Source organism: Labrus bergylta, chromosome 18 (assembly GCF_963930695.1).
Source record: "Labrus bergylta chromosome 18, fLabBer1.1, whole genome shotgun sequence".
Lineage (NCBI taxonomy): Eukaryota > Metazoa > Chordata > Actinopteri > Labriformes > Labridae > Labrus > Labrus bergylta.
Window position 1 is genome coordinate 22,223,692 of NC_089212.1, and position 23,666 is coordinate 22,247,357.

General features: G+C 40.7%; 2 protein-coding genes across 2 annotated transcripts in view; both read right to left on the reverse strand.

The window, feature by feature from the left end:
• Positions 1 to 10,573, reverse strand: part of rcan3 (regulator of calcineurin 3) — a 44,690-nt gene extending 34,117 nt beyond the window's left edge. Inside the window, exons 1-2 of the mRNA XM_065966528.1 lie at positions 10,424 to 10,573; positions 8,743 to 9,016 (exon numbers count right to left, since the gene is read on the reverse strand). Of these exons, the coding sequence (XP_065822600.1) occupies positions 8,743 to 8,955 (213 nt within the window). The 5' untranslated portion in view covers positions 8,956 to 9,016; positions 10,424 to 10,573. The remainder of the gene's footprint in view (positions 1 to 8,742; positions 9,017 to 10,423) is intronic.
• Positions 10,574 to 12,729: 2,156 nt separating this feature from the next.
• Positions 12,730 to 21,279, reverse strand: nipal3 (NIPA like domain containing 3). Its single transcript, XM_020642730.3, has 11 exons — positions 21,051 to 21,279; positions 20,693 to 20,761; positions 19,079 to 19,250; positions 18,794 to 18,853; positions 18,305 to 18,450; positions 17,059 to 17,155; positions 16,760 to 16,895; positions 16,568 to 16,656; positions 16,316 to 16,379; positions 15,916 to 16,010; positions 12,730 to 15,292 (listed from the first exon to the last, which is right to left on the reverse strand). The coding sequence occupies exons 1-11, from the start codon at positions 21,117 to 21,119 to the stop codon at positions 15,105 to 15,107; spliced, it is 1,185 nt and encodes a 394-aa protein (XP_020498386.1). The 5' UTR covers positions 21,120 to 21,279; the 3' UTR covers positions 12,730 to 15,104.
• Between the last annotated feature and the right edge of the window lie 2,387 nt (positions 21,280 to 23,666).

A 23,666-nucleotide genomic window follows, 5' to 3' on the forward strand; every position in this document is an offset into this window, starting at 1 on the left:
AACAGAGAGGTAGAAAAGACAGGAGTAATGAGGAGAAATGGAGAAAAAGAAGCCGCACTTTGAACTATATATTTTTAAAGTACATAGAAAACATAGACAGACAGAAAAACACATCTAAAAAAAAGCCTCTCATGAATACTCATAGTTTAATCAATTCTTCTTGTGTTTAAAACCTTTTGCTTCCTGTGGGTTCATTTCCACATATTCATGACAACAAGCATCTGCAGCAGATTGTTAGACTGTGTGTGATTGCATCTATACTTGGCATCAGTCAAACAAGAGATCATTTTCTGTTGATTCATTCCGAACTGCTATCTGTCCTTAAAAGCGCCCGAGACATGTTTCTTTTTTTAGACCGATTGAACCAGAAAATAATCTTGATTTAAATAGAATCAGAGCGGCACGGCTGAGAACAAATATCACAGCGGCTTAGATAGCAACCTAAATCTTACAGTTTCATAATCAGCCCGTTCGGTGGGCGACAGCGGGACAAGATGAAACGTCTCTTTAAAAAGCAACTGTAACCAAAACAAATCCTAATTATATCAAAAAAGGAAACATGTATTTCCCTCAAGCACGAATGGTAGAAGAAGAAAAGCAGTTATTTTATCATGATGAGAACACAAGTATCTTCATCTTTTAATAGATGTTTGAGCTATAGAGGGAGCAATGTGGCACATTGGAGTTATGTAAGTGGATTTCATTATATGTGTGAGGTGTTTTTTTTAATTACAAAGACAACACTGATGTGTCTCCAGAACACAGAAAACCAACACCTACACACTCACACACTGATGGTAGAGGCTGCTATGTACTGTAACATGACCATTAGTTAGGGGTAACTAATCCCATTCACATACATTCACACGCCGCCAACGAAGCAGCGGGAGCAACTTGAGGTTAAGTGTCTTGCTAAAGGACACATCGGACATGAAGCTGCAGGAGCTGGGGATCAAACCCTCGACCTTCCAGTTGAGAAACGATCGACTCTACCACAGAGCCATAACTGCCTTATGAACGGCTTATTACAATTTATGAGAGGCCAAGTTGAGTTTTCTAAACTTGCAAACTTTTTGAAGATATCAAAATTAGAAAGGATCCTCGCATTTGAGCAACTAAAGTAACTAATACTCGTATAATTCTGATGTAATTAATGTTGAATTGACTGTTCAACAAGTGTTTCTTAAACACGAGAAACAGTTACAGAAGATGGTAGAACAAATTAGATTTTTTTTAAAAACACAATATTGCCTCTTTTAATCGCTCAGTATGTAAATTCAGCCACCAGGGGGCTCTCAAACAAAACAATAACAAAAGATGACGTCCAGGCTGGCGGGGAATCGTGAGAATCGTAAGAATCGTAGCATGATTTTGAAAGTAGCATTCCCTCAGTGCTCCGTCTTCACACACCCCCTCCCCCTCTGTGCTCCCTCAGAAGCCACGCCCCCTCACTTACATGCACGAGCGTCGTTGCTCCAGAAGCGGACCTCAGCTCATCGCTTGCATTGTGTAGAAACTACGACGTCTCATGTCTCATTCAGCAGTGAGTAAACACTAAACTTCACCATAATACATGTAAAAAACGACTTTTTAACTACTCACAACGCCCAACAACAAACTCACAGTAGTGCACACATGGGGTAGAGAACGAGCAGGTAGACTCTGATTGGTTCATAAGATTGGTACCTCTTGACAGACACTGGTCGAAGTTTTTACAGGCTTACAAACTGCTACAGATGACGGATTTTCTTCGTTCCTTTTTCAGAGAACATGAGTTATTAATTTCTGTCAGGACCTAAAGACAACTTCAACCAAAATCTTAAAAAAGAGTATCTGCAGAAAATAACCGAATCAATACTTCTTTGAGTTAAAGAGGATGTTTAGCGATCGAGTTCAGGCTTCATCTGGCTCTGCAGCTACATCGCTGAATCTCTTACTCGCCGTTTACAACGTGGTGGGCTCACATGGCATTTTGCTAATGTGCCGCACAGTGCTGTCAACTCAAGATGGCAGAAGTGGCATACAGCCAGGCTATTTTGCATATTGAATTGAAATGAAGTGGAAACAGGATCTGTCTGGCACACCTAATTATTGGGGTGTAATTTGCTCCGTCCCAAACAGTACAACAGCACAGAGGGAGATGTCAATCAAACACACTCTGTATATAACGGCCCAGTGAAGACACATAATTAGCCTGAATAATTTTGTCTACTGCTTGGCTTCACTATAGGTATGCAGGGCATTAAACATGAACCAAACATACCTTCTCCACCCACTGTTTAACTTACAGAATAGTCTATTTCTACACAGTCACAACTACCTTCATTGAATCCCTGCAGAAAATGAACATGACGGTTATTCAGCGTAAAATACACAAAAAAAGCAAATATAATACATTTGTTCACACACTAAGCAAAGTATGGTTGCAAAGTTCACCCTGCGTTCTTACAGCTCAGACTTTACTACACAATCTAGTCGCTGACTTCAACTTAAAAATCTCATCAAAATGCAGAGAGTAATGTCGTTTCACCGACAGAAATGGAACTGTCACTGCAAAAGAAAACCACACTGTCATCTTGTCACAACACATTTCACCACCCTAAGAACCAAAACTGCTCAATTTAACCAAACACTTCTTTCCACTGTTGTCTGCGTCTCTTAAATTGCCTTTTTTTTTTCTCGCCCTCTTCAGTTTGATACACAACAGCAAAAAATAGCGCACCAGGTCGCTGAGACAACGTGGGTCAGTGTACCAGATTAATATCCAGGCCGCAGCAGGAGCCGGAGCCCGGCGGCACTCGCTCACTCTGCACTGCATCATGTCTGACCTTCAGCCCGCCAAGCACCCGCTCTCTCACGTTCAGCCCCGCAGGGATCATCGGCCAAAAATAGACCGTCGTCTGACACATGCAAACATATCTCTAACACGCGCACGCACACACACTGTACTTACACAGTGCCCACTGTGTGTACATAAAACACTTTTCACATCCTCTATCACGCCGTCTTTAGTCCTCTGATGTGTTTCATTGCTCCACGCTGAGCTCGGCTCGTCTTACTTTATCGACCAATATGAGTCACACTAGCAAACACATCAGAATGAAGTAGGACAGCTGCATCAGCCAAAGTAGTTCAACTTTCCACATACTCACACTTATCACCGGCTTATCACACTGCTAATGCACTGCTGGCTGCAAAAGTTTGGAAAATGTTTGTAAGGATATTTAAGTAAAGATTAGACATTATGAAAATTGATCTACTAGATACAGATTAGGTTAAATGTGCTTACATATATAAAAAATGTTATCACAATATATGCTCGTTAGGCCTGCATGCTTTGAAAAAAAATTGGGCAATGTGCAATAACTTTGTTAACTCTTGAGATAGTGAGATGTAGTGCATACATAAATAAAAAATGTAAGAATGTAAATTAGCTATAACTCCTAGTTTGCAACACGTTCCTCCTGAATCCAAAATAAATACAAAATTCAGTTTTTTTTCATCACTACATTGACCACAATGAGTCTGAGGGTATCGGATAGCTAACATTAGCTTCATCTGACTGCATCAAAATGATGAGTGCATGACCATCATGACCAAAATCAGTGCTTGGTTTCCATTCCGAGTAAAGCAGATGTTTGCAGAGTGTTTATTCCACTTATTTATATAATTGTAATGATGCAATTTTGTGTCACTGTGCAGCCTTAATGCATTTGTTTAATAAAACAAGTAATGCAAAAAAAAAAGAGACGGCTCCAAATAAGGTGTCAGCGTATTACAACTCAGGCACCCATACTGTACAGTACATTTTCAAACAATGTGGACATCTTTAAATGATTGGTGCCAGTGCTGTTAGTACTGTATGAGTTACATTTTCCTTTTTGTTTATTTAGAAGTACATTACTTTAGTTGTGTTTTTTTTCTTAAAGATGTTGTGTTTATCATGCAAACAAACAGATGCTAATTGAATATTGAGACAAATTCAATATTCCCCTGCTTGTCTAAGTACAGTACAGTGTGCAATTTAGCCAAAAATTAATCCACTGGTAGTTACTGCAGTTTGTTATTTGTGCATTTTAGCGTGCACCAGTTGCATGCTGGGGTGAACTGAAACACTACATTTGGAAAAGTTAACACCAAACAGATTAAATGAAAGAAACTGAAAGCAGAGCTCACTTTAAATGTTTTGAGTGGTCGGCAACCATCTTCAAACTATATTGTTTGCACGTTTACACTACCATCTTTGTTTTCATCCTTTAACACAGAACAGCATCTTAAAGACATTTCGTTTTTTCCCGTATGGAACACATTTCGTTGTGTGTGTGGTATAAAGCGTGCAGCCGGCGCTTGCTTGATTGCACTGGTTATGGATTGAGGGGAGCTCGGGTTGACAGCAGCCGGAGCATGGGATGAAAGCTTTGCTCTGCGCTGATTAGGCATGATATACACCGGGCGCTATCAGGGACGACATATAATGGCCTCTCTGACCTCACTCCTGACAAGCACTTTGCCTCCTTACTTTGCCTACTCACACCTCGTGTCTCCTCAGCCATCACTCCTTTCACACACTTGTTTTCTGCGGGTGTTGCAGATAATGAATCATGTCAGAATTAGATTCCACACTTGCTGCTGCTGTGTTCACTTCTCATAAATACAGTCAATGATTGTAAGACAGTGTGGCAACCATTCACATCTTCAATCATGCCTAGTGCTGGTTTGAGAGTTGGGTGTTTAATGGCTCTTTATATTCCCAAATGTAAACACTTGCCTTCTTCATATTTGTGTTATGTGTCTGTCCATCCATCCATCCATCCATTATCTTTGCCGTTATTCCCTTTCGGGGGTGCTGGAGCTGATCCCAGCTGTCATTGGGCGAGAGGCGGGTTACACACTGGACTGTTCACTAAACAATCACAGGGCTGACATACAGAGACAGACAACCAGCCACACTCACATTCACACCTACGAGCACTTTTAGAGTCACCTAACCTAACAAGCATGTGAACATGGAGTAAAATGAAAGCTCTGGTAAGGAACGTTTATCAGGTTATGAAACAGACTAAAATTACAACAACAACAAAATACTGATGTCTTCATGATGTGAGTAAGTTGTCTTTTAAATTTGTTAACCACAGGTCCACAGCGACAACTTCCAATGTTGTAAAAATGAAGCGAATGGGGAAGTGCAAAAACTGCAGTCCCTTGAGAGTCCACTTGAGGCGCTAAAAGCTCCAGAAGTCCCATTAACACGACATATTAAATGTCAGTTTGATAGCATAGCAAGTTATTATCTTTACAGCCTGGTTAAAAAAAGGCATGTCGTGTCAGTAGCTCATGGGTTTATTGTATCACTTAAAACGATTTTTGATTTTGATTTATTCAGAAACTTGCCGTGCGCACACGAGAGAGAGAGACTGAGACAGAGAAAGAGAGAAAAGACTGATGTGCTGCACAGAAAATGACAACGTCCCGACTGAGCGCACAGATTTGCAAACTGTGTGCATGGACTCCACATGCAAATTGATGCGCACAGTCTATGAAACCATGACCACATGACCACATGGTATCCAAATGGTATATCAGAGGAACGTTTAAATAGTCAATAGTGTGTGTCTGTTGAAATGCTTTCCTGTAATGCATGCAATGAAAGTACTTAGTGTTTCACCCGTACACTTAGAAACACTAAAATGTATAAAAGAGTAAATGTAAGTTTAAGAGAAGTGCTGTGGGAGGAGGATACACTACCTCGACCACTTTACTTGCGACTCTATATTATTACAACAGGTGAGCCTCCTGTGAGGCGTGTTATCAAGACGCAGGAGAGTGGAGCGAGCAAGAGAGAGAGAGAGAGAGAGAGAGGGAGAGAGAGAGAGAGAGAGAGAGAGAGAGAGAGGGAAAGGTGCTCTGTCTGTACGTCCCTCTCGTAAATGCACCGATTGAGGTGCAATGCTCATGTCAAAAACTAAAGCTTCTCATGGTTTCATTTCAAACATTTTCTGCAGCTGCGTGCTGCTGATGCTGTCCAACACTCCGATGGCGCCGCATCATCATCAACACGCCTCTTCATACGCTGAACAATAAGTTGTAATTAGCAATGAATAATAAACATAATCATTTCAGCGTAAAGCTGTTTTGTTTTTTCTGACCAGACCTCAGCTGAACTTTTCTACAGAACCATGAAGCATTGCTGCGGCTTCTCTATTTATTTATTTTTAATCTTAAAGCTGGTTAGGAGAGCAAACGCTGCAGAAAAGAACGTGCTTCTACATTTGTACTTGCTTTTTTCACTAATGCAGAGGAAAGGAAAATGCTTTTACGTCTTGCTAGGAGCTTCTTATAAACACAAGGGCGCATGTAGCTCTTTGTTCATATCTCCCTATTTAAGAGCACAGTGTAAGTACAGAAACACTCTGTCCTCCTGCATGCAGGTCTTAGAGAACACAAACAGAAGGTAATATTGCTGCTGGGGGTGGAGGGGGGGGGGGGGGGTTAAGCGCCTAAAGACACTAAAATGTAGGTTGTCATGTCCCTGCTTCTTCAATGAGGATGCAGACAATAAGTAGGGTATATATGTGCTGAATAAAACATCACCACTACTCTCAAAAAACAACCTCATAAAGTCTCCATTCCTGCTTTTTTTTTTAAAGAAGCGCAACCTGTTTCTTATTTCATACCTCATCCCTTCCTGTCCTCGCTTTTTTTTTAAAGATTAAATAAATGTCAGAAGTTCTATTTTTAGCGCAGCCTGTTTAATTGAGCCATATGGAGAACTATCTATTGACAAGCTCTGACCGAAGGGTGTGTGGGTGGCATTTCCACTTAAAAGCCTGAGTGCGAATTGTAATGAAGTGAGGAGGCAAAAAAAAAAGAAGAAGAGAGGGAGGCGTGGACGAGGAGGAGGACGAGGAGGAGGAGGAGGAGGAGGAGGGGGGCAGACTCTCCCTCTAGGAGCAACAAATGTACAAACAGCAAGCGCACAAAGCACGAGTGATTCATTTAAAGGGATTTTGTGTGTGCGCCAGATTTAGCCTGCTTTCTGCTTTGCATATATGCACATAGAGGGGATAAATAAAGAAAACTTAAACCTTGAATTAAAGGAGGGGGAAGGAGGATAAACATGTGATCAGGGAGACGAGGAAAGAAAAATAGAGGGTCGAGTGGATAGCTTTTAGAAATGGATAGACTCAACAGAGAATAGAAGACAAAAAAAACAGAGAGAGAGGGAGAGAGAGGGAGATGTTAGGCATGCCAGCTGGAGGGATGGAGGGATGGAGGGATGGAGGGATGGCATAATTGGATTAGAGGGGCAGAAAATTAAAAGTATTCGCTTTATATCGTCCTCCTACCCACTGATCCCAAATATTCCTGTGCAGAGAAGCCGTCACACGGAGTCTACACATTCAAAAGGGTATAAACAGTAAGGTGTGTAAGGTATATTTGAAGTCTGCAATATTTTCTGTGTATGTGGGCTGAATGAGGCGACCTCTGCAAAGCATAGGAGGGCATGACTAACACAGCATGAGGCCATGATGTAAGAAAGACATACTGTATAAAAAATGTATATTCACAGCACCAGAAGCCTGCACAACAAAGCCTGTTCAATATCAGTCAACGTATCTGTCTGGGAGTGGAACTACAGAATCAGCATACGACCAATTGTTAGCATGACGTGTTCAACTGTAAATACAGCAGCATATTTTAAAAACTCTGAATAAAACTATGAAGGAGTTGACATTTAATCCAGATTATACGTTTCACAGCTGCAGAGGAAAAAAGCAGGAAAGACAGAAACATGACAGACTGTGTGAATCCACAAATGAAGACTTTTAATATCACCACAGGTCCATCATTAGAGCATGACAGATCCGACCATAATGACTTTATTTGTTGCTGAGATGCTTTCTTATGGTGTTTGAGGCGTTCAGCAGCAACCCCTGAGCAGAGGTGCTACTTTTCAAAATCGAGGGCTGACAAACTTAAAACCACAGCAGTGGCTCAAAATGTGCAAAGTTTGAAAACAGACAGTATGAAACCTACACCTGAAGTGCCCCATCCAACAGAACCCACTCGTAATTTCCAGTAGCATTACATCATGATGTTTAAACTTTGACCTTTCTATCGTTCTCCATATTCATGTTTTGAAATGACATGGTTTAAAATGCTCTTACATTCGCTCCAACACACTCCAGAATCACCACTGCCCCCTTGTTGTCAAGGCGACTATTGGAGCCAAACAACTGCAAGGCTGCAGTGTTGTTATCAGTCTGTTATCAGTAAAGCAGAAGGGACTCTTTTCATTTGAAAAAAATCAAACAGGAAACAAGTTGTGCTGTGTTCATTTAAATAACGGAAAGAAGTGAACCGCCTTCAGGACTGGAAACTCTTAGTTAACCCTGAAGTGACTTCATAACTGGGATGGGTGTCGCAGGGTAATTTGGGATTGTTTTACCACACAAATCAGGATGACGATATATAGTTTACATTTTGTCTAAGCCTTCTTAAACCTGCCTCAAACTGCAGTTTGTTACAAGTGTGTAAATGTGGGTGTGCCTCTGTACTTTAAGAATCCACAGGAACTAGATTTCGACATTCAGGAGCAAAAGATGTCGATAGCATCGTCACCATTCTTCTGCGGATCAGAATTCTGACCCGTTCTGCAACTTCCTGCCGGATGACTCAACTATTTACTCACTAATCCATCAACCCCACACCACACTTAACCCAGAGAGAGAGTCCGCTCACCCTATGAACGTCCTCTTCAAACACCGCTTTGTGGACGCTGCACGCAAAAAGTGCAGTCGGGAGGTCACTCAGGTCCATCATTTCCTCCGCCATGCTTTCCTGGTCAGTCTCTCCAAACACCATGTCCTCTTCCTCCTCGTCCTCATCTTCCTCCGGGTCGCTGCTGTAGGCCTCAGAGCCGTTGCTCCACGCCTTGGAGCTCTCTCGCAGCATGCCGAAAACCTTTAAGGAGGCAGCGGGACTGGCAGGTTGGGGGGACCACTTACGCTGGAAACTGAAGAGAAGGAAGATTATGAGAGTGGGGGTGGTGAGGAGATAAGGTGTATATTTATAAGGTGCAATACGGACCGGATATTGTGGAAAAGTGAGCAGAGAATGATATGATCTTGAGACACTGGTGGGCGAAAGAGATAAGGTTACATTAAAGTGTTAGTAATGATGTTACACAGAGTGTCAGATAAAGGAAAAGAAAAGGGAGGAGACAGAGAGACAGGAGCAAGGATTGAAGCTGGATCACCTGGTGACTTCCTTTTCAACTTTTACCTTTGATGTTTCACTCAGTCTCAGTCCAAAGTGTTCACAGAACTATATTTTAACTTATCTTGGTTCTGTAGTTATATTTAAGGCGCCCTATCAACACTGTGAGGCTAACTTTCAAAATATTTAAAATATAAAATTTTTGCAACCAACATTCAAATATAGGCTACAAAATGCATATTCAGCTCAAAATTACAGGTAGCTAAAACATGAATTGCTCACTTTTACATTTATTTATCTTATTATGTACAATATTACACATTCAGGTTGCCATTTGATGCATTGTACCAGAGTTAGCTTAGAGCAGGGATGGGGCAACTTTGGTCACAGCAAGGGCCACATCCATTTAAGTCTCACTGCCAGGGGGCCAAATTGTAGAATAGAAAAACGAATAGAAAAAAATCAATTATGTCTCAATTTTAACTCAACATATACCAGTGATCAAAGATTATTATGGACATATTTCTGGTTTTCGTGATTTCATGGCAGCTTTTGTCTTCATGTTTCCAATTAATTGATATGTAAAAATTGACCTTAGGGCCACGTTGAGGGTTGATGGGGGCCGCATGTGGCCCCCCGGGCCGCCAGTTGCCCACCCCTGGCTTAGAGCTAGGCCTATTGTAAGGACTGAAAAGGCGGAAAATATTGAACTGTGACCTTAGAAAAGAAAAGGATTATTAAGCAGAGGCAATGCCTGTTTCTAATTGAAACTAAATGGTGTTGTTTTTTTTTAGAATAGAGTGACATCTAGTGGACGATTTAAGGAAACGACACTTATCATCCATATTTTTAATCTAAAGGCCAAACGAAAATAACCCTTATCTTAAATATGTGTAAATAAAACAGCCCGGATATTGATTAAAAATATAAAAGTGTATCCTAATGTAGTTTAACCTCTGAAGAATAATGTTCAAGGACAGCAGGGGAAGACAGAGACATCAATAACATCACCATGTTCCCATCACAAATGGCCGTAGAAAACACTTTGTTTTCCAGAGCTTTAATGCTGTTTTTAAGCTTCATTAATGAGATATTCCGACAGAATCAAGCAGCGACTGATGCATACAGACGATGTTACTCGTTTCATTTTCCTTTTATTTAATTTTTCTCGGTTCTGAAGCGAAATTCTTGTCTTGTTACTTACCGCACTTCTGTCAGTGAAAGTGGTCTGGACTACTCATTTCAAACGATCAAAAACAAAAAACATGGTGACATTTGAAATAATCAGTTTTGGAAATGCTCTGATAATTTGTTGCCAGATGTCTCCGCTGCTCGGTGTTTGTGTTTTTTTTTTACTGGATTATTGGACACTGTTTTTGATGCAGCCTACTCCATCGTCAGGACCCGCAGGTGAGACCAATGAGATGCCAGCAGGGAGCTCGAAGCGACCAATCAGGCTGCAGCAGGGGGGAGGGATGCTGAGCTTCATGTGTGGTGGCGACCGAGCAGTGAAGTACCACAAGGGCTCTGCTGGTGTTAAACTGGGTTTAAATGTCACAAGGACAAACAAGAGACACATCTCATCCCGGCTGTTTCACACACTGTGTAACATAACCTGCTGAGTCTTATTTTCAGATAATATATTTTCAATTCACCTGTTGCAGACATAATTCTGTGTGCCCTGGCCATGAAGGGCAGCAGCACACTAAACATGTAACAGACATTAAACACAGAACACTTCAAGACACAGATCAGCATAGATTGAGTTACAGAGCAGAAAAAACAGTATTTGAAGTATCTACAACCTGAAGCATCGTCCTCCAACACCTTCAATCTACCTTAAAAAAGATTTAAAGAGACAGGCTCCCCAAGACACAGAGAGATCATCCTGCAGGAGTTTCAAGGCTGCAGGAGCAGCGCATACCTGAAACTGCTGAAACCTGTTTCAAGACACACTTTGAGGACATTATGACATTAAAGGATTTTTTTTATAAGCAATTGTTAATTTTCAAACATCATGAGGCAACAGAGAAATAAAGAGAAGTAGGTCAAATTGATTTCTAGGTATCAAATTTAATCCAAGAAATTATGAGCAACACGACTCCACACTTCTTGCAAATAAGTGAATTGCTACATGACTATTAAATTAATACACCTACCTGTGGGATCCCACATTTTTGGCATCACCATTATTAGTTTTTCATAGTGTTGTGGTATGTAGAGGGCAATGAAGCAACCAGACCCTTTACTTAGAATTAGTCATAGTTCAAATACGTTGATGTTTAAATCAGGTTTAATTCCTGCATTCAACATCTCGCTTGGTAAAAGTACAAACCAAATGACTATCAGTTAAACCTTACAGGAATAAGTGGGGTTGTTATACGGGTTAACTGTGACTGACAGACTATTATATATTTAAATTAGTGATGGTGACACTCCAGTGCTAATGTTGTTGGTTAAGGTGAAGCTGGTTTTATTTACTTTATATCATTTGTTAAGTTACTTATTAAAATCAGAGAAATTCTGAACAAATATTTACCTGGAATAAACAATATATAAAACTGAGTACAGCCTTTAAGTAAGTACACTAACTTGTGCATTCGGCTCATCAAAGTCAAGAAGCACAAGACCCAAGATGTTTGAAAAAAGTGGGAACGAAAGAGAATTGTGATGAGACATTTTAACAAAGAGTAAATAAAAACTACTTCTATTCATAGAGGTTCCAGCTAATTTTAAGAGGTACGACACGTACACCAGCACTAATTCAAGTACACTTTATGACACAAAACTACAAATAATTTACATGTCAGACTTTAGAGACATCTGTGAATCGATTAAAAAGCTGCTCTATTAGAAGGCAGGTTAAAGGTCACATATTATCCTCCTTTTTTTAACAAGTTTAAATAAGTCTCAGAGCTCCCAAAAACATGTGTGTGAAGTTTCTTGTTCTAAATCCACTCTGATCCTGTATTTGATCATGTCTATAAACCCCTTTATTTCAGCCCTGCTCAGAACAGGCTGTTTCTGTGTCTGTACCTTTAAATGTAAATGAGCAGTGTCTGATCACGCCCCCTCTCTGGAAGGGATTGGGTGGCTCAAGCCCAATTCACACATACTCCTTGTTTATGGCTTTATTGTTGTCGATAAAGTTCTGAGGGTCCAACAGTTCAGTCAAACTGTCCTCGTTTCCTTTCAGAATCTGTCTGTTGAACAGTTTCTGGATGTCAGCGCCGCGCACTACGTTGTACTTAGCTTCCACTCTAGTCTATCATTGTGTTCACACAGGGCGCGCTGCGGTCCGTCTCCGGAGCGTGCCACCGACGGCACTACGCTCTGCTCTGTTTCAAATACACAGCGAGTCTATTTTCGCCGGAGCACGCTGCAGTCACGCGTCAAGCTAGTCTATGGTCAAGCTGGACAGAATATGACAGCCTGAACAGGAAGTCAGACAAGGAAACGCACAGAGCATCCGGTCAATTTCAAAATAAAACACAATATACGGACTCTCGATCGTATTTTTCATCACTTTATCAACATGACGTCAAAACAGGAACTGAATTAACAACAATGCATCCTCAGAAAGACAAAGCAACATGTTGTTTGCATGTTTTTCTCTTTATTCCCGCGGGATCTTGTAGTTCTCCTGTGATGTGTCATGGGTGCGCTCCGCTGCTCTGACGTCCCAGAAACGGATCCAGTGTGACGGACCATGTGTGAATTGCGGGTCAGGCTTTCACACTCTGAGCCCTATTGTTTACGGTGAGAAGGCAGACTCAGAGGGCAGAACAAACACCTAGCTGTGGGAGAGTCACCCACCTGGGGCAGGGGTTACTGCCCTTTGTGATGTCATGAAGGGAAACTCTACAAACAGCCTGTTTGAGCACACAATGGAGCAGAAAATGGAGCAGACAAAAGTCAGAGAGGATGGACTTTTCTCATGATTTGTAGACAGGCTAGGGACACACATTAGTGTAAGAAAAACATAGTAGAGTGAATTTTACATAACATGTGACCTTTAAATAAGACAGACCGAAGATAGTTTAAACAATGACAATAACGTTCAGCTCGTATGACTAACCACACACCATATGACCAAGATGAGTATGCACTGAATACTGAGAAAAGGCGTTGTGCTTTATTAACACTGCGGAAATACATTGTCTCATATGGAGCCGTGTATACATACTAATTTATACAGAAATTAAACCCCCAATGGAGTATTTAATCATAGGGTGCTTGATAGATATTTTAATTATTGCTGAATGATCACCATGTTTGATTACAGATAAGTGAAACATGTATTTAAAGAATTATTGAATTTGTCAGCAGAAACTCAAAGGCATCACATTAAAGAAGAAAAAGGTATTTCAAATCCATTAAAAAGAAACATACACTACAGACTTTAACAGCTGGATTTTCATACTTACAGTGTTAATGTTAACCATTTATGGTTAATGCCGACATGCAGAAACGGTTCACTTCATTTGTTTTTAAGTTATCAACAGTGTAATCAACTTTCCTTTAAGGGGCGCACTCACACTAGGCAATCTGTACCATGCTCGTTTGAGTCAAGCTCGGTACACTTTCTTGGCCCTGGCCTGCTTGGAAGAGGTTTGCATCGGCACGATACAGTTCATGCACAAGCACAAGCACGGGTGCACAACGTGGACAGCCTTCATTATTGACAAATCCTGGAGTTTAATGGTTGTATCTGAATAACATGACTTAGAATAAGCCACAAAGTCAGTAAAGCAGCTGTCATATTCTCTGTGGAGTTCTCTGACTCAACTGCGCGTCCCTTTTTTTAAATATATAATTTCAAGTCCGCCTATCTTGTAAACTAAGCACACTTCATAATACGTAAAGCCATGCATGTGTTGTATTACGACGTTATGTACAAGAGGTAACCATGCTCAGGCCCGGTTAGTCCTGGAGCAGTGTGAGTGCAGGCCAGCGGGGAAATCGTGTTTAAGAACCGTACGGGACAACTGCGCCTAGTGTGAGTGCGCCCTTAAAGGTTTCAGGTCTTTTTTAACCCAGAAGGCAGTGACAGATCACAGTTGCCTTCCAATACAGCTGAACTACTTCAGTGATGCTTCCCTCACCTCCGCAGGTTGGTATATCACAGTGATTTATCCTGTGCACAGCTTCATTTAAGGCACACGAGTATAAATAAATTAGAATAAATTAGAGTAATTGCACCCCTTGTTTGGTCACATCAGGAAAAAGCAGTAATACAAAGAAGTCCAAGAAGAAGAAAAAGAAGAAGAGGCAGGATATTGTGGAGTGAAATCTGCTCCCGTTAGACGTAATACTTTAAAAGTCAAGACGTTAATTGGCAAGTCTTCAGAAACAGCTACATTATATAACATTTATACAGTATTAACCTGAACTTTGAGGTGTAACAACAATCCAAAGTGGAAGAACGGATCCGATAATTTTCCATAACGAGCGAAATTGGAACAAAATTGCTTTAAATGCACGATCATGAGTCGTCTATCTGAAAGCTAATAAGAGTAAAAGCAGGGCGCTTAAAGGCACAACACTGATCCCGTCTCTGCTGTCATATTTCTGAGTCCATGTGAAAGAGCGTCTGAGCATCCAGTTTCTAATGTACATTTTTGTTGTTGAATGAATACAGCTGACATCTTTAAAAAGGAATGCTTTTCACGGCCGTGTATTGGTGTCAAGATTTCAGAGAAAGGAATGCGTGTGAAGAGGAGTGTAAGGCCCGGCAGAGAACATCATTAACACCCAGTGGACACCAGCTACTGGGGGCTGGAGGTTGTGTCTTGTGTACATGTGCGGAACATACCGATCTTTAGCTTTCAAAGTCCTTGAATGTTGTCGACAGTTAAATGGAATAAAAATGAAAATGTTCTTGCTTAATCTGTCTTTAGGTCAGGGTGGCCATGAGATCCATCAGGGGATCTGGATCTGACTGGTGGTTGCTCCAGTTTGACAGGCAGGGCAGCGGGGGCCACTCCGTCGTTGTTGACCAGCGCTCCGTAAGAGAAGGAACCGTTGAAGTCGGGCTGAACGACCAGACCTTTGTCATGAATGACCGGCACGCCTGAAGATGAAAAAGACAGGACAGGAGTGATAAGGTTCAAGTATTTAACTAAAATGTCAGAATATCAACAGAAACAATTGAAAAGGTCACATATTGTGCTAAATACACTTTACTAAGTTTTTCTTACACTAGTATGTGTCCTTAGTCTGTCTACAAAACCAATGATGAGAAAAATCCATCCTCCACTTTGTACAAAATGTGTGCTCAAACAGGCCGTTTGTAGATTTTCCCTTCATGACATCACAAAGGGCAGTAGCCCCTCCCCATGGTGGGTGATACTCCCACAGCTAGGTGTTTGTTCTGCACCTCTGAGTCTGCCTTCTCACTTTAAACAATCAGGCATGTTGCAAGAAAACCCGAGCAACCCTTTCCCTTCCAGAGAGAGGGGGCGTGGTCAGACACAGCTCATTTACATTTAAAGGTACAGACACAGAAACAGCCTGTTTTGAGCAGGGTTGACATCGAGGGGTTTATAGACATGATCCAATACAGGATCAGAGTGGATTTAGAACAAGAAACTTCACAGACATGTTTTTGGGGAGCTCTGAGACTTATTTAAACTGGTTGAAGAGGAGGAGAATATGTGACCTTTAAGTATGTGTATAAAAATAAAATATACAAACCATTTGCCATATCCATAGTGACATATGGCTCAAAGGACTTGCTCTTTTTCCTGTTTTTGGTGATGAGATAAACTCCCAGGAAACAGAAAGCAGTTCTGTGCACACAACAAAAAAAAAAAAAAATCAGTCTTTACACACACAAAACTTTTGCTATTTGTTCACTGCCAAATGTCTCATCTGAGTGTAAAAGTGAATGGTATTCGCTTAACAGTACAGGGCATTATAGGCCCTTTTTTTATACTTGACATGTGAAACAGAATCAGCATTTGCAGGACTCTAAAACTGTGACACAGCTCAATGGATTTCAGCGTTTCATCTTTAACTTTTATTTACACCTGTGCTTCTCCCCCTGTATCAAAACTGTTTTGGTGAGAAAGGTGGATGATGGTTGTTCGCTCACCCCAACAAATACATGCAGATGTGAAGGATGTCTTCATTCTTAAACTCAAGGTAGAACACAGCTCCTGGGAACGAGAAGAGAGGATATTATTCCTGACATCCATGTTGTGACTGAAGACAAGTTGTACAACAAACAAAGCAGCCTGCTAATAAGACTGCAGAGCTTTTCTATTGTGCCCAGCTGTTGGTTTGAATACGTCTGTCAACCCAGAGACAATTAAAACCAGCAGAAAAAAAGAATCCCATGACTCACCAGCTACCACTGCAAACACGGTGGAGAGGATGTAGTTGACGCTGGCAATCAGGCAGGAGTCATGCAGTTTGCAAGCTTGGGAAAGAAAACTAAATAAGACGTAAAAAAAAAAAGTTAGAACACCACGCTAACCAAACTCGTATCTGTTTTTAGGGAGGTGTTTGTGTTGTTGTTGTTGTTGTTGTCACTCACTTTGCCTGGAAGATCACTGAAGCCACCATGCACACAAACATGACACTGAAGATCGGGTAGTCCAGCTGCATGGTGCCCTCGGACGAGAGAACCAGCATGCCTGACACCGCCTTTACTGTGATGACTGTGATGGAGCCTGTCAATCACATGAAGAACAGAAACACACAGAACGAATCAGAATATAATATGAACGAAGCCTTTTTAACATGAAAACCATGGCAGTATATTCTAATAGTAAATGTAAAAGCTTGACTTTATAGCTGGTAGGAAACTGAGCGGCTTAAAGAGCCGAGACTCACCAAGAAGAGCGACCAGCATCAGAACAACAACGACGTAGTGAGCACGGTGCTGTTTGTAGAAGTACAAGAGCAGGCAGAACATGATGATCTCCAGGAGCTGTGAATGAAGGGAAAAGCATCAACTAACACCGTGTAAATATGTCAAATATTCTATGCTGATTCACAGTGCAGATCAAGGATGAGATAATTACAGTGTGAGGTTCAGAGTAAACTTCAAAAAGAGAAAACCAGTGTGCTCACATGCAAGAAAAATGAATACAGGTGAAGGACAACATGTTTTTATAACTGCAGAAGAAAGAGAAAGGTCCGCATAATGAACAACTTTTTTTTTTTAAATCAGGGAAACATTTCGATCCAAGAAATCTTCCTCAGGTAAGGAAGATCCTTTGAATCAAAAAGTTGCCCTGCGTGGAACAGAATAACCATTATTCCACTTTTCCAAACGACACTGTCCACTGTCTGAGATACTATGCTTATGTCTTTTTTACCTGTTGCCATTTTAAATACGAATGAAGTGCTTGTGACTATTTTACCAGCAATTAAGGGGCGCAGCTAATGAGCTTCTTCTTGCTTTTGTCTGTAAACAATAATAAGGTAATGTTCCCGAGCCCCGGACTACGGTTGACAATTATAATAATTAGTTTTCCACCTAAATGACTCACGTCTCGACACCCGCTATAGAGGAAGAAGATTGTGTTTTGTAGGCTTAAAAGGTGTTTAAGAACATCTTTCAGATTACTAAATCACTTTTGGTATTGTTCAAGACATGTAGTTGTATCTCATATTCTTCAACACATTGTCAAGTGTTCAGATTGTGCAGCCACACCTGGGTCAAATGTGGAGATGCACCGACCCACTTTTTTTCAGTTCTGATCCGACTCCCATACCAATACTGATTCTGATCATTTTTAACCCAACCTTTTAACCTTTTATATGTAAGGCTACACAAAGCTGTAGTAAATATTTATTGTTCTAGCAGTTCAGTCTGAACGTCTAAAAGGCAAAACTAAGCGAGCTGAGAATGTTTAAAGTGCCCAACGATCATTGTTGATCTGCACAAAAGGCCGATAGCCAATCTGTAAATTACGTCAATATCGGACCAAATACCGATATTGGATTAGCTCTGTCCCATCTCTAGTCAAATGTTCTGAATCTAATGACTGAGTGAGGAGGGGTTGTGTATTTGTGCCTTGTTCTTTTCTTTTTCTTTTTTTTTTTACTTCCTTTGTGAATTCAAATATCTCACCAGGTACAAGAGAACAGGCCATCCCACAAGGTGCTTCACGATGTTTTCTGCTTGAAGCTTCTCATGGGAGTTTGGTCCGAATGCAACAAACAGGTAAGTTCCTCCTGTGGTCAGGATGAGGCCCAGGAAGGAAAGCCCGTAGCGCCCTGACGAAAACATACAGCAGAATCGTTTTAAAGCAGTCAGTGAAAAGAAGAAGGACACAAGATATAATGAAAAACTACAAGAAAATGTTGTTTATTATGACAGAAATATGACTTTAGTTTTCACTTTTATGAGGTTTTAGAAAATGTTATTTTAAACCAAATGTGGACACACCTTCTGAGTGTCATTACACTGCAGCATTTGAAGAGGCAGTATGCAGTTTGTCAAGTGTGATAGGGTTGGTCAAAGATTTGAATACAAAAGGTATAAGCTCCATGTTGTTTGCATGTATGAGTCAGTGCTTCTGCAACTACATCCTCAGTCATTCCCATACGCTGGACTTACTTGCAAAGTCCCTCGGCTTCGATTTCTCACGTAGGAAAATGAGGCCCAAGATTGAGCTTGCTGGGGGGGAAACAAAAACAGACATGAAAACAGACGCTGTTAACACAAACTTTTCTTTTTTTCTGTTTTTCGTATAATGTAGAGATGATTTCAGATACCCTTTTTTTCTTATAATTTCAGTGATCTTGTTTTTACAAGCTTTCTACCAACGATTATGCCGCGTCTTGATTTCCAAACATCTGCTACAAAAACATAACGGCGCACAAAACACACACACTCACTCACTTATAACAGAAACGGCGTTGAGCGGCGCCACAAGAGCGAGGGGAGCGAAGGCGTACGAGACAAAGTTGGCTCCCTCCCCGAGGCAGGTGAATGCAAAACCAAACCACCAGGTTTTAGTGCGGTAGAAGGCACGTGGGTCCTTGGTTCCTGCTAACGTCACATGGCTGTGTTTCTGCAAGGGAACAACACAAAGACTAAAAGTAAACACAAAGGCCACAACAGCATACATCGCTCACACAAAACAAACAAAATAAGAAGGCCTAAAACAAACACACGAGCACAATGGTTTAGCTGCAGGGACTGTGACTAACTTTAGACAGTGTCGTACATTATATGCCCAAGCCAATATGTTGGCAAGAAAATGTCATATGTGTTCTGATCATGTAAAGATATGTCTCTTGAGAGCATATTGCAGTCCCCTGTATACTGCCCTCTTATGGGGTAAGTTCAAAAAATCAAGTATGCACAGACTTCAGGTTGCTTACAATGATTGTTTTAGGATCTTACTTAAAAAGGTGGAGTAGTGCAAGTGAGCTATTTGTGAATGCAGGAGTTAAAACCTTACAAGCTTTATTGAAGAACCTTATGTACAGATTTATCGGTCGCTTGAATGACTCAAAGAATGTAATTAAAATGCTGCTGTCGAACCCAAGTTATAGTGCGGACTGAGGACATGCCCCGCATGAGAAAATCTTCATATCTTATATATATATATATAAAATATTACGAACATAAACTTCATTTATTTGCTCAAGTAAATAAACATAAACACACACAGGCTGCATGAGCTACAGACATTTTTTGTCATGTTTTCCACAGGTAGCGTACCTCCTGTTGGGAAGATATTTTTATTCTTTTGCCCAACCAACAACTTAAAATTGTTGGTTGGGCTTTCTTATTCTCTCGTGCTGGCTTCATACCACGGATGCTTCATACATACACGGGGAGAGACTGGAGGGGAGGGACGCACAGGTCTGAGGTGGGCAAAACAAAATCTCAGAGCGGGAAGGGGGGGGCGCAGACAAACGTCACTATTTTTGACTGCTAAATTGAGAAAATCTACCACATTGTCGTGTTTATAATACTTAACATTCATTATCAATAATTATGATATCATATTGGGTGGGTTGTGGCGGCTGGTTTGGATTATTGGGTGGGTTGCAACCCACCCATCCCCCCCATAAATTACGCCTACGGGTATAAGTGCCTTTTATAAGAGGCGGGGATGTTTTTATTCTAATGTAAATGTGTGTTGTCTATTTTTGGTATTGTATGACTTTTAAAATGGACCTTGAGTCTAATAATAAAAGTTGACGATGATGATGATGATATAAACAGGAGGGCCAATACAGAGGGGATTAAAGAAGATAAAAACAAGATGATGAAGGCTGAACAGTTTGTCAATTTCAGTGACTATTGAAGGATATCAGCCTAGCTTTTAAGGGGTTAGACTATTAAAGGGACCCTGAAAACATGGTGACACAAAGTGCATGCTTATTAGGACATGGAAAGTGAAGGGAAAAACACAAACACGTACAATTTAAGCCCAGAATTAAGAGCTTGCATACCTGGAACCAAGTAGAGCACATTTTAGGATGTTATTGTGGCTTTTACCTGAAGTGTTAAGGAGATGCTGACGAGCACATTCCCAAAAATAGCAAGTAAAGTCCCAATGAGATTATCCTTGAGGAAAAACAAAGAAGAGGAGATTCAGTGAGCACACATTGCATAATAATTACACAGTCTGTACTCTGGACGTGGAGACATTCATAGCTTTTGTTTTCCACTTCCTTACTCAGCTGTTAACCTATTTTACTTTAATATGTTATTATTCTTACAGTTTTGTTGTGATACGAATACTCAGACGTGAAAAGCCTCAGAGTAAATACACATACAAACATCAGGACAAAGGTTTAGAACAGGAAAAGAGAAAGTGTAAGGAGACTAAAGGAGTGTTTGTGAAGTGTCTCACCGTGTACGAGCCTCCGTCGGCTCTGCTAAAATCCATTCTGCTCGTCTTCAGGAACAATTTATCTATCATTACTAGTACCCGGATGTTCAATTATAACACATTTCATGTTCTCACTGAGCCGCTGCGTGTTTGTCTCTCATTTCTTTGTGTTTATCTCACTCTACACTGAGGGAAGATCCATCTTTGAGGACGAGGAGCATCACACTTCCGGTTTGATTCCACCTGCTTCAGGCTACGCCTTGACGCATGACGCATGACGCAGGACGCTCGAGTCACGTCATCGTAGTTCGTTCGATAATACTGTAAGATATATTTATTGCCACTCTACAACGAAATACTGTTGGAGCAGACATGTTGATGCCTAACATCAGTAAATATATATACAAATTAAAATACTAAATACAAATATACAAAATATACAAATACAATTAGCAATATAAAGAAATACAGTTGAATAATACAATATAATACAGTCTACAATGAACTTAAAAGTGACAGGTGCTGAATAAATACAATATAGTTATGGATATTTGAGAGGGGGGGGGGAGGGGGGGAGTCTAAGTCCAGGTGGTGCAGAGAGTCAGCATGTAGAGGTGCAGAGGATACATTGGTGATTAAAATAAAAAATAATAATTGGCTTTTAATTGGCTGTACAACAAGTTACGAACCCGCAAATTAAATATCTTAATAACAGCCTACATCAATCAAAAGTACTTTTTTTTTTTTTAATAGTCGCTTGTAAGCTGCAGTACTACTAACACACGGTAGGTGGTGCTATGGAGCAAGGAGTGTCCAAGTGCATCGCAGAGGACAAAGATATATATTTGTTTAATTAGTACTTAAATGCCAGTAAATTCTCAGGCCTCATTTAAGAGCAATTGTCTGGTGTCATTAGCCAGACTCAAAGGGCATTACCCGGCCTAATTATATTCCAGGCCTCATTAAAACTCGACTGCTTGTTCAGAAATAAGGGGGCACATATAGGATAGTCCTTCACAGCAATGCTTTCATCCCTCTAATAAAACAAATCATGCTCTGAATTAAGTCAGACGAAGAAACAAAGAAAACAAAAGTAAAAAAAAAAAATTAAAAAAAAAAAACTGTGATTACAGCAATCTCTGCATGGCTTCATATTCTGACTAATAGCCCTGGCATGTTATTTTCTCTATGTGTAATTACAGTGCTGAAGGAGGGACAGAGTACAGCACGTCAGAACAGCAACAGTGTTTCTATAACAAGAGCAGAACAAAACAAAGGCACGTCAGTCAAGGGTGTTGCAGAGTTTTTTTGTGTTTTTCTTTTTTTTTTTAATATTACTGAAGCAGATCGAGATCATGCGAGTAACAGGATTAGTCATTTGCTTAGAAGATATATGGCAAAGGGCAAGTTACCTTATATCACCCTAGTCCACCCTTCTTTAAAAAATATATATATATATATCATTCCCTCTTCACATTTGGTTTGCTTACAGCAGAGGGAGTAAGACACTGCTGCTGGGAGAACACCCTTAGCTTTAGTGGGCTCAAATCAAAGCCGAGACTTTTACATTCTTCATTGTTATTAAATGTGTGATTTGCATTTAACTTAACTCTTTGCCTGGGATGATCTAACACGTTTAACACCACATTGCATGCATCATGTAGAAGAAACATGACACATTAAGTATGCATGTTTTTCAAACTGTTTTTTCTTCTTCTTCTGAATGCCAAGTTGCAAGAGCACATCTGTCGGCTGTGTATGTTAATGTCTGTTGAAGTAGGCTTAAAAAGATTCCTGTGCATACTTCTTGATCGTAAACAGATGTCGTCTCTCTCTTACTTTACTGTCAAAAACACTTAATCGGGATACTTTGACACCAAGGGACGACAGTTGCACTGCTGTTTGTGTCTTCAGGTGGATTGCTATAAGCTTTTCTAGGTATGATATATGGCACACCCATTGTAAGTGCATTTAAGTGGCTGATTTAATTGCATGGCAGTGTACTTCTGTCGAAAAGGGAACACAGTCACATTTGGTAAAGCGACACAAAGTGCTTTACATAAGACACATTCAGACAACTTGTAAATGCATCACTCAAAAGACCAAATAAAAGACACAAAATTTAAGATTTTAGAAGATTAAAATCAAAAGGTAGGGATGAGGAAATGAAAGTCTTATGGCCTATTTGAAAGGACTAAGGCATCTCTGTTTTGATTTGACTCTGAGGAAAGCAAGCGGATGTGTCCCTGCTGGTGTAAACAGTAGTCTGGATGGTTCATAAACGAGCAGCAGAACACAGAGTGCTTTATAAACCAGCAGGAGTCGATTGTGTGACACACAGGAGACATCATAAAACATCATCTCCGTCTAAACTGCAAAGCCTTTACACCGGCCCCGCCTGTTACGGTTTAATGTCCTACATGACTTGTTGGAATGAGACTGGCCCGTAGATATTTATCACTTAGACGCTGATTACAGCTTGGGTTTGAGTTAAGGGGGGGAGGGGGAGGAGGGGAGATAAATGGAGACGGTGAACAGGTGTTTTTTTCCTCAGGGTGTTAACAGGTGTGTGGAGGTATGCAGGTGAATCTCTTTTTCCACTGCATTACTTCACATGCTGTGCCAATCACGTTATAC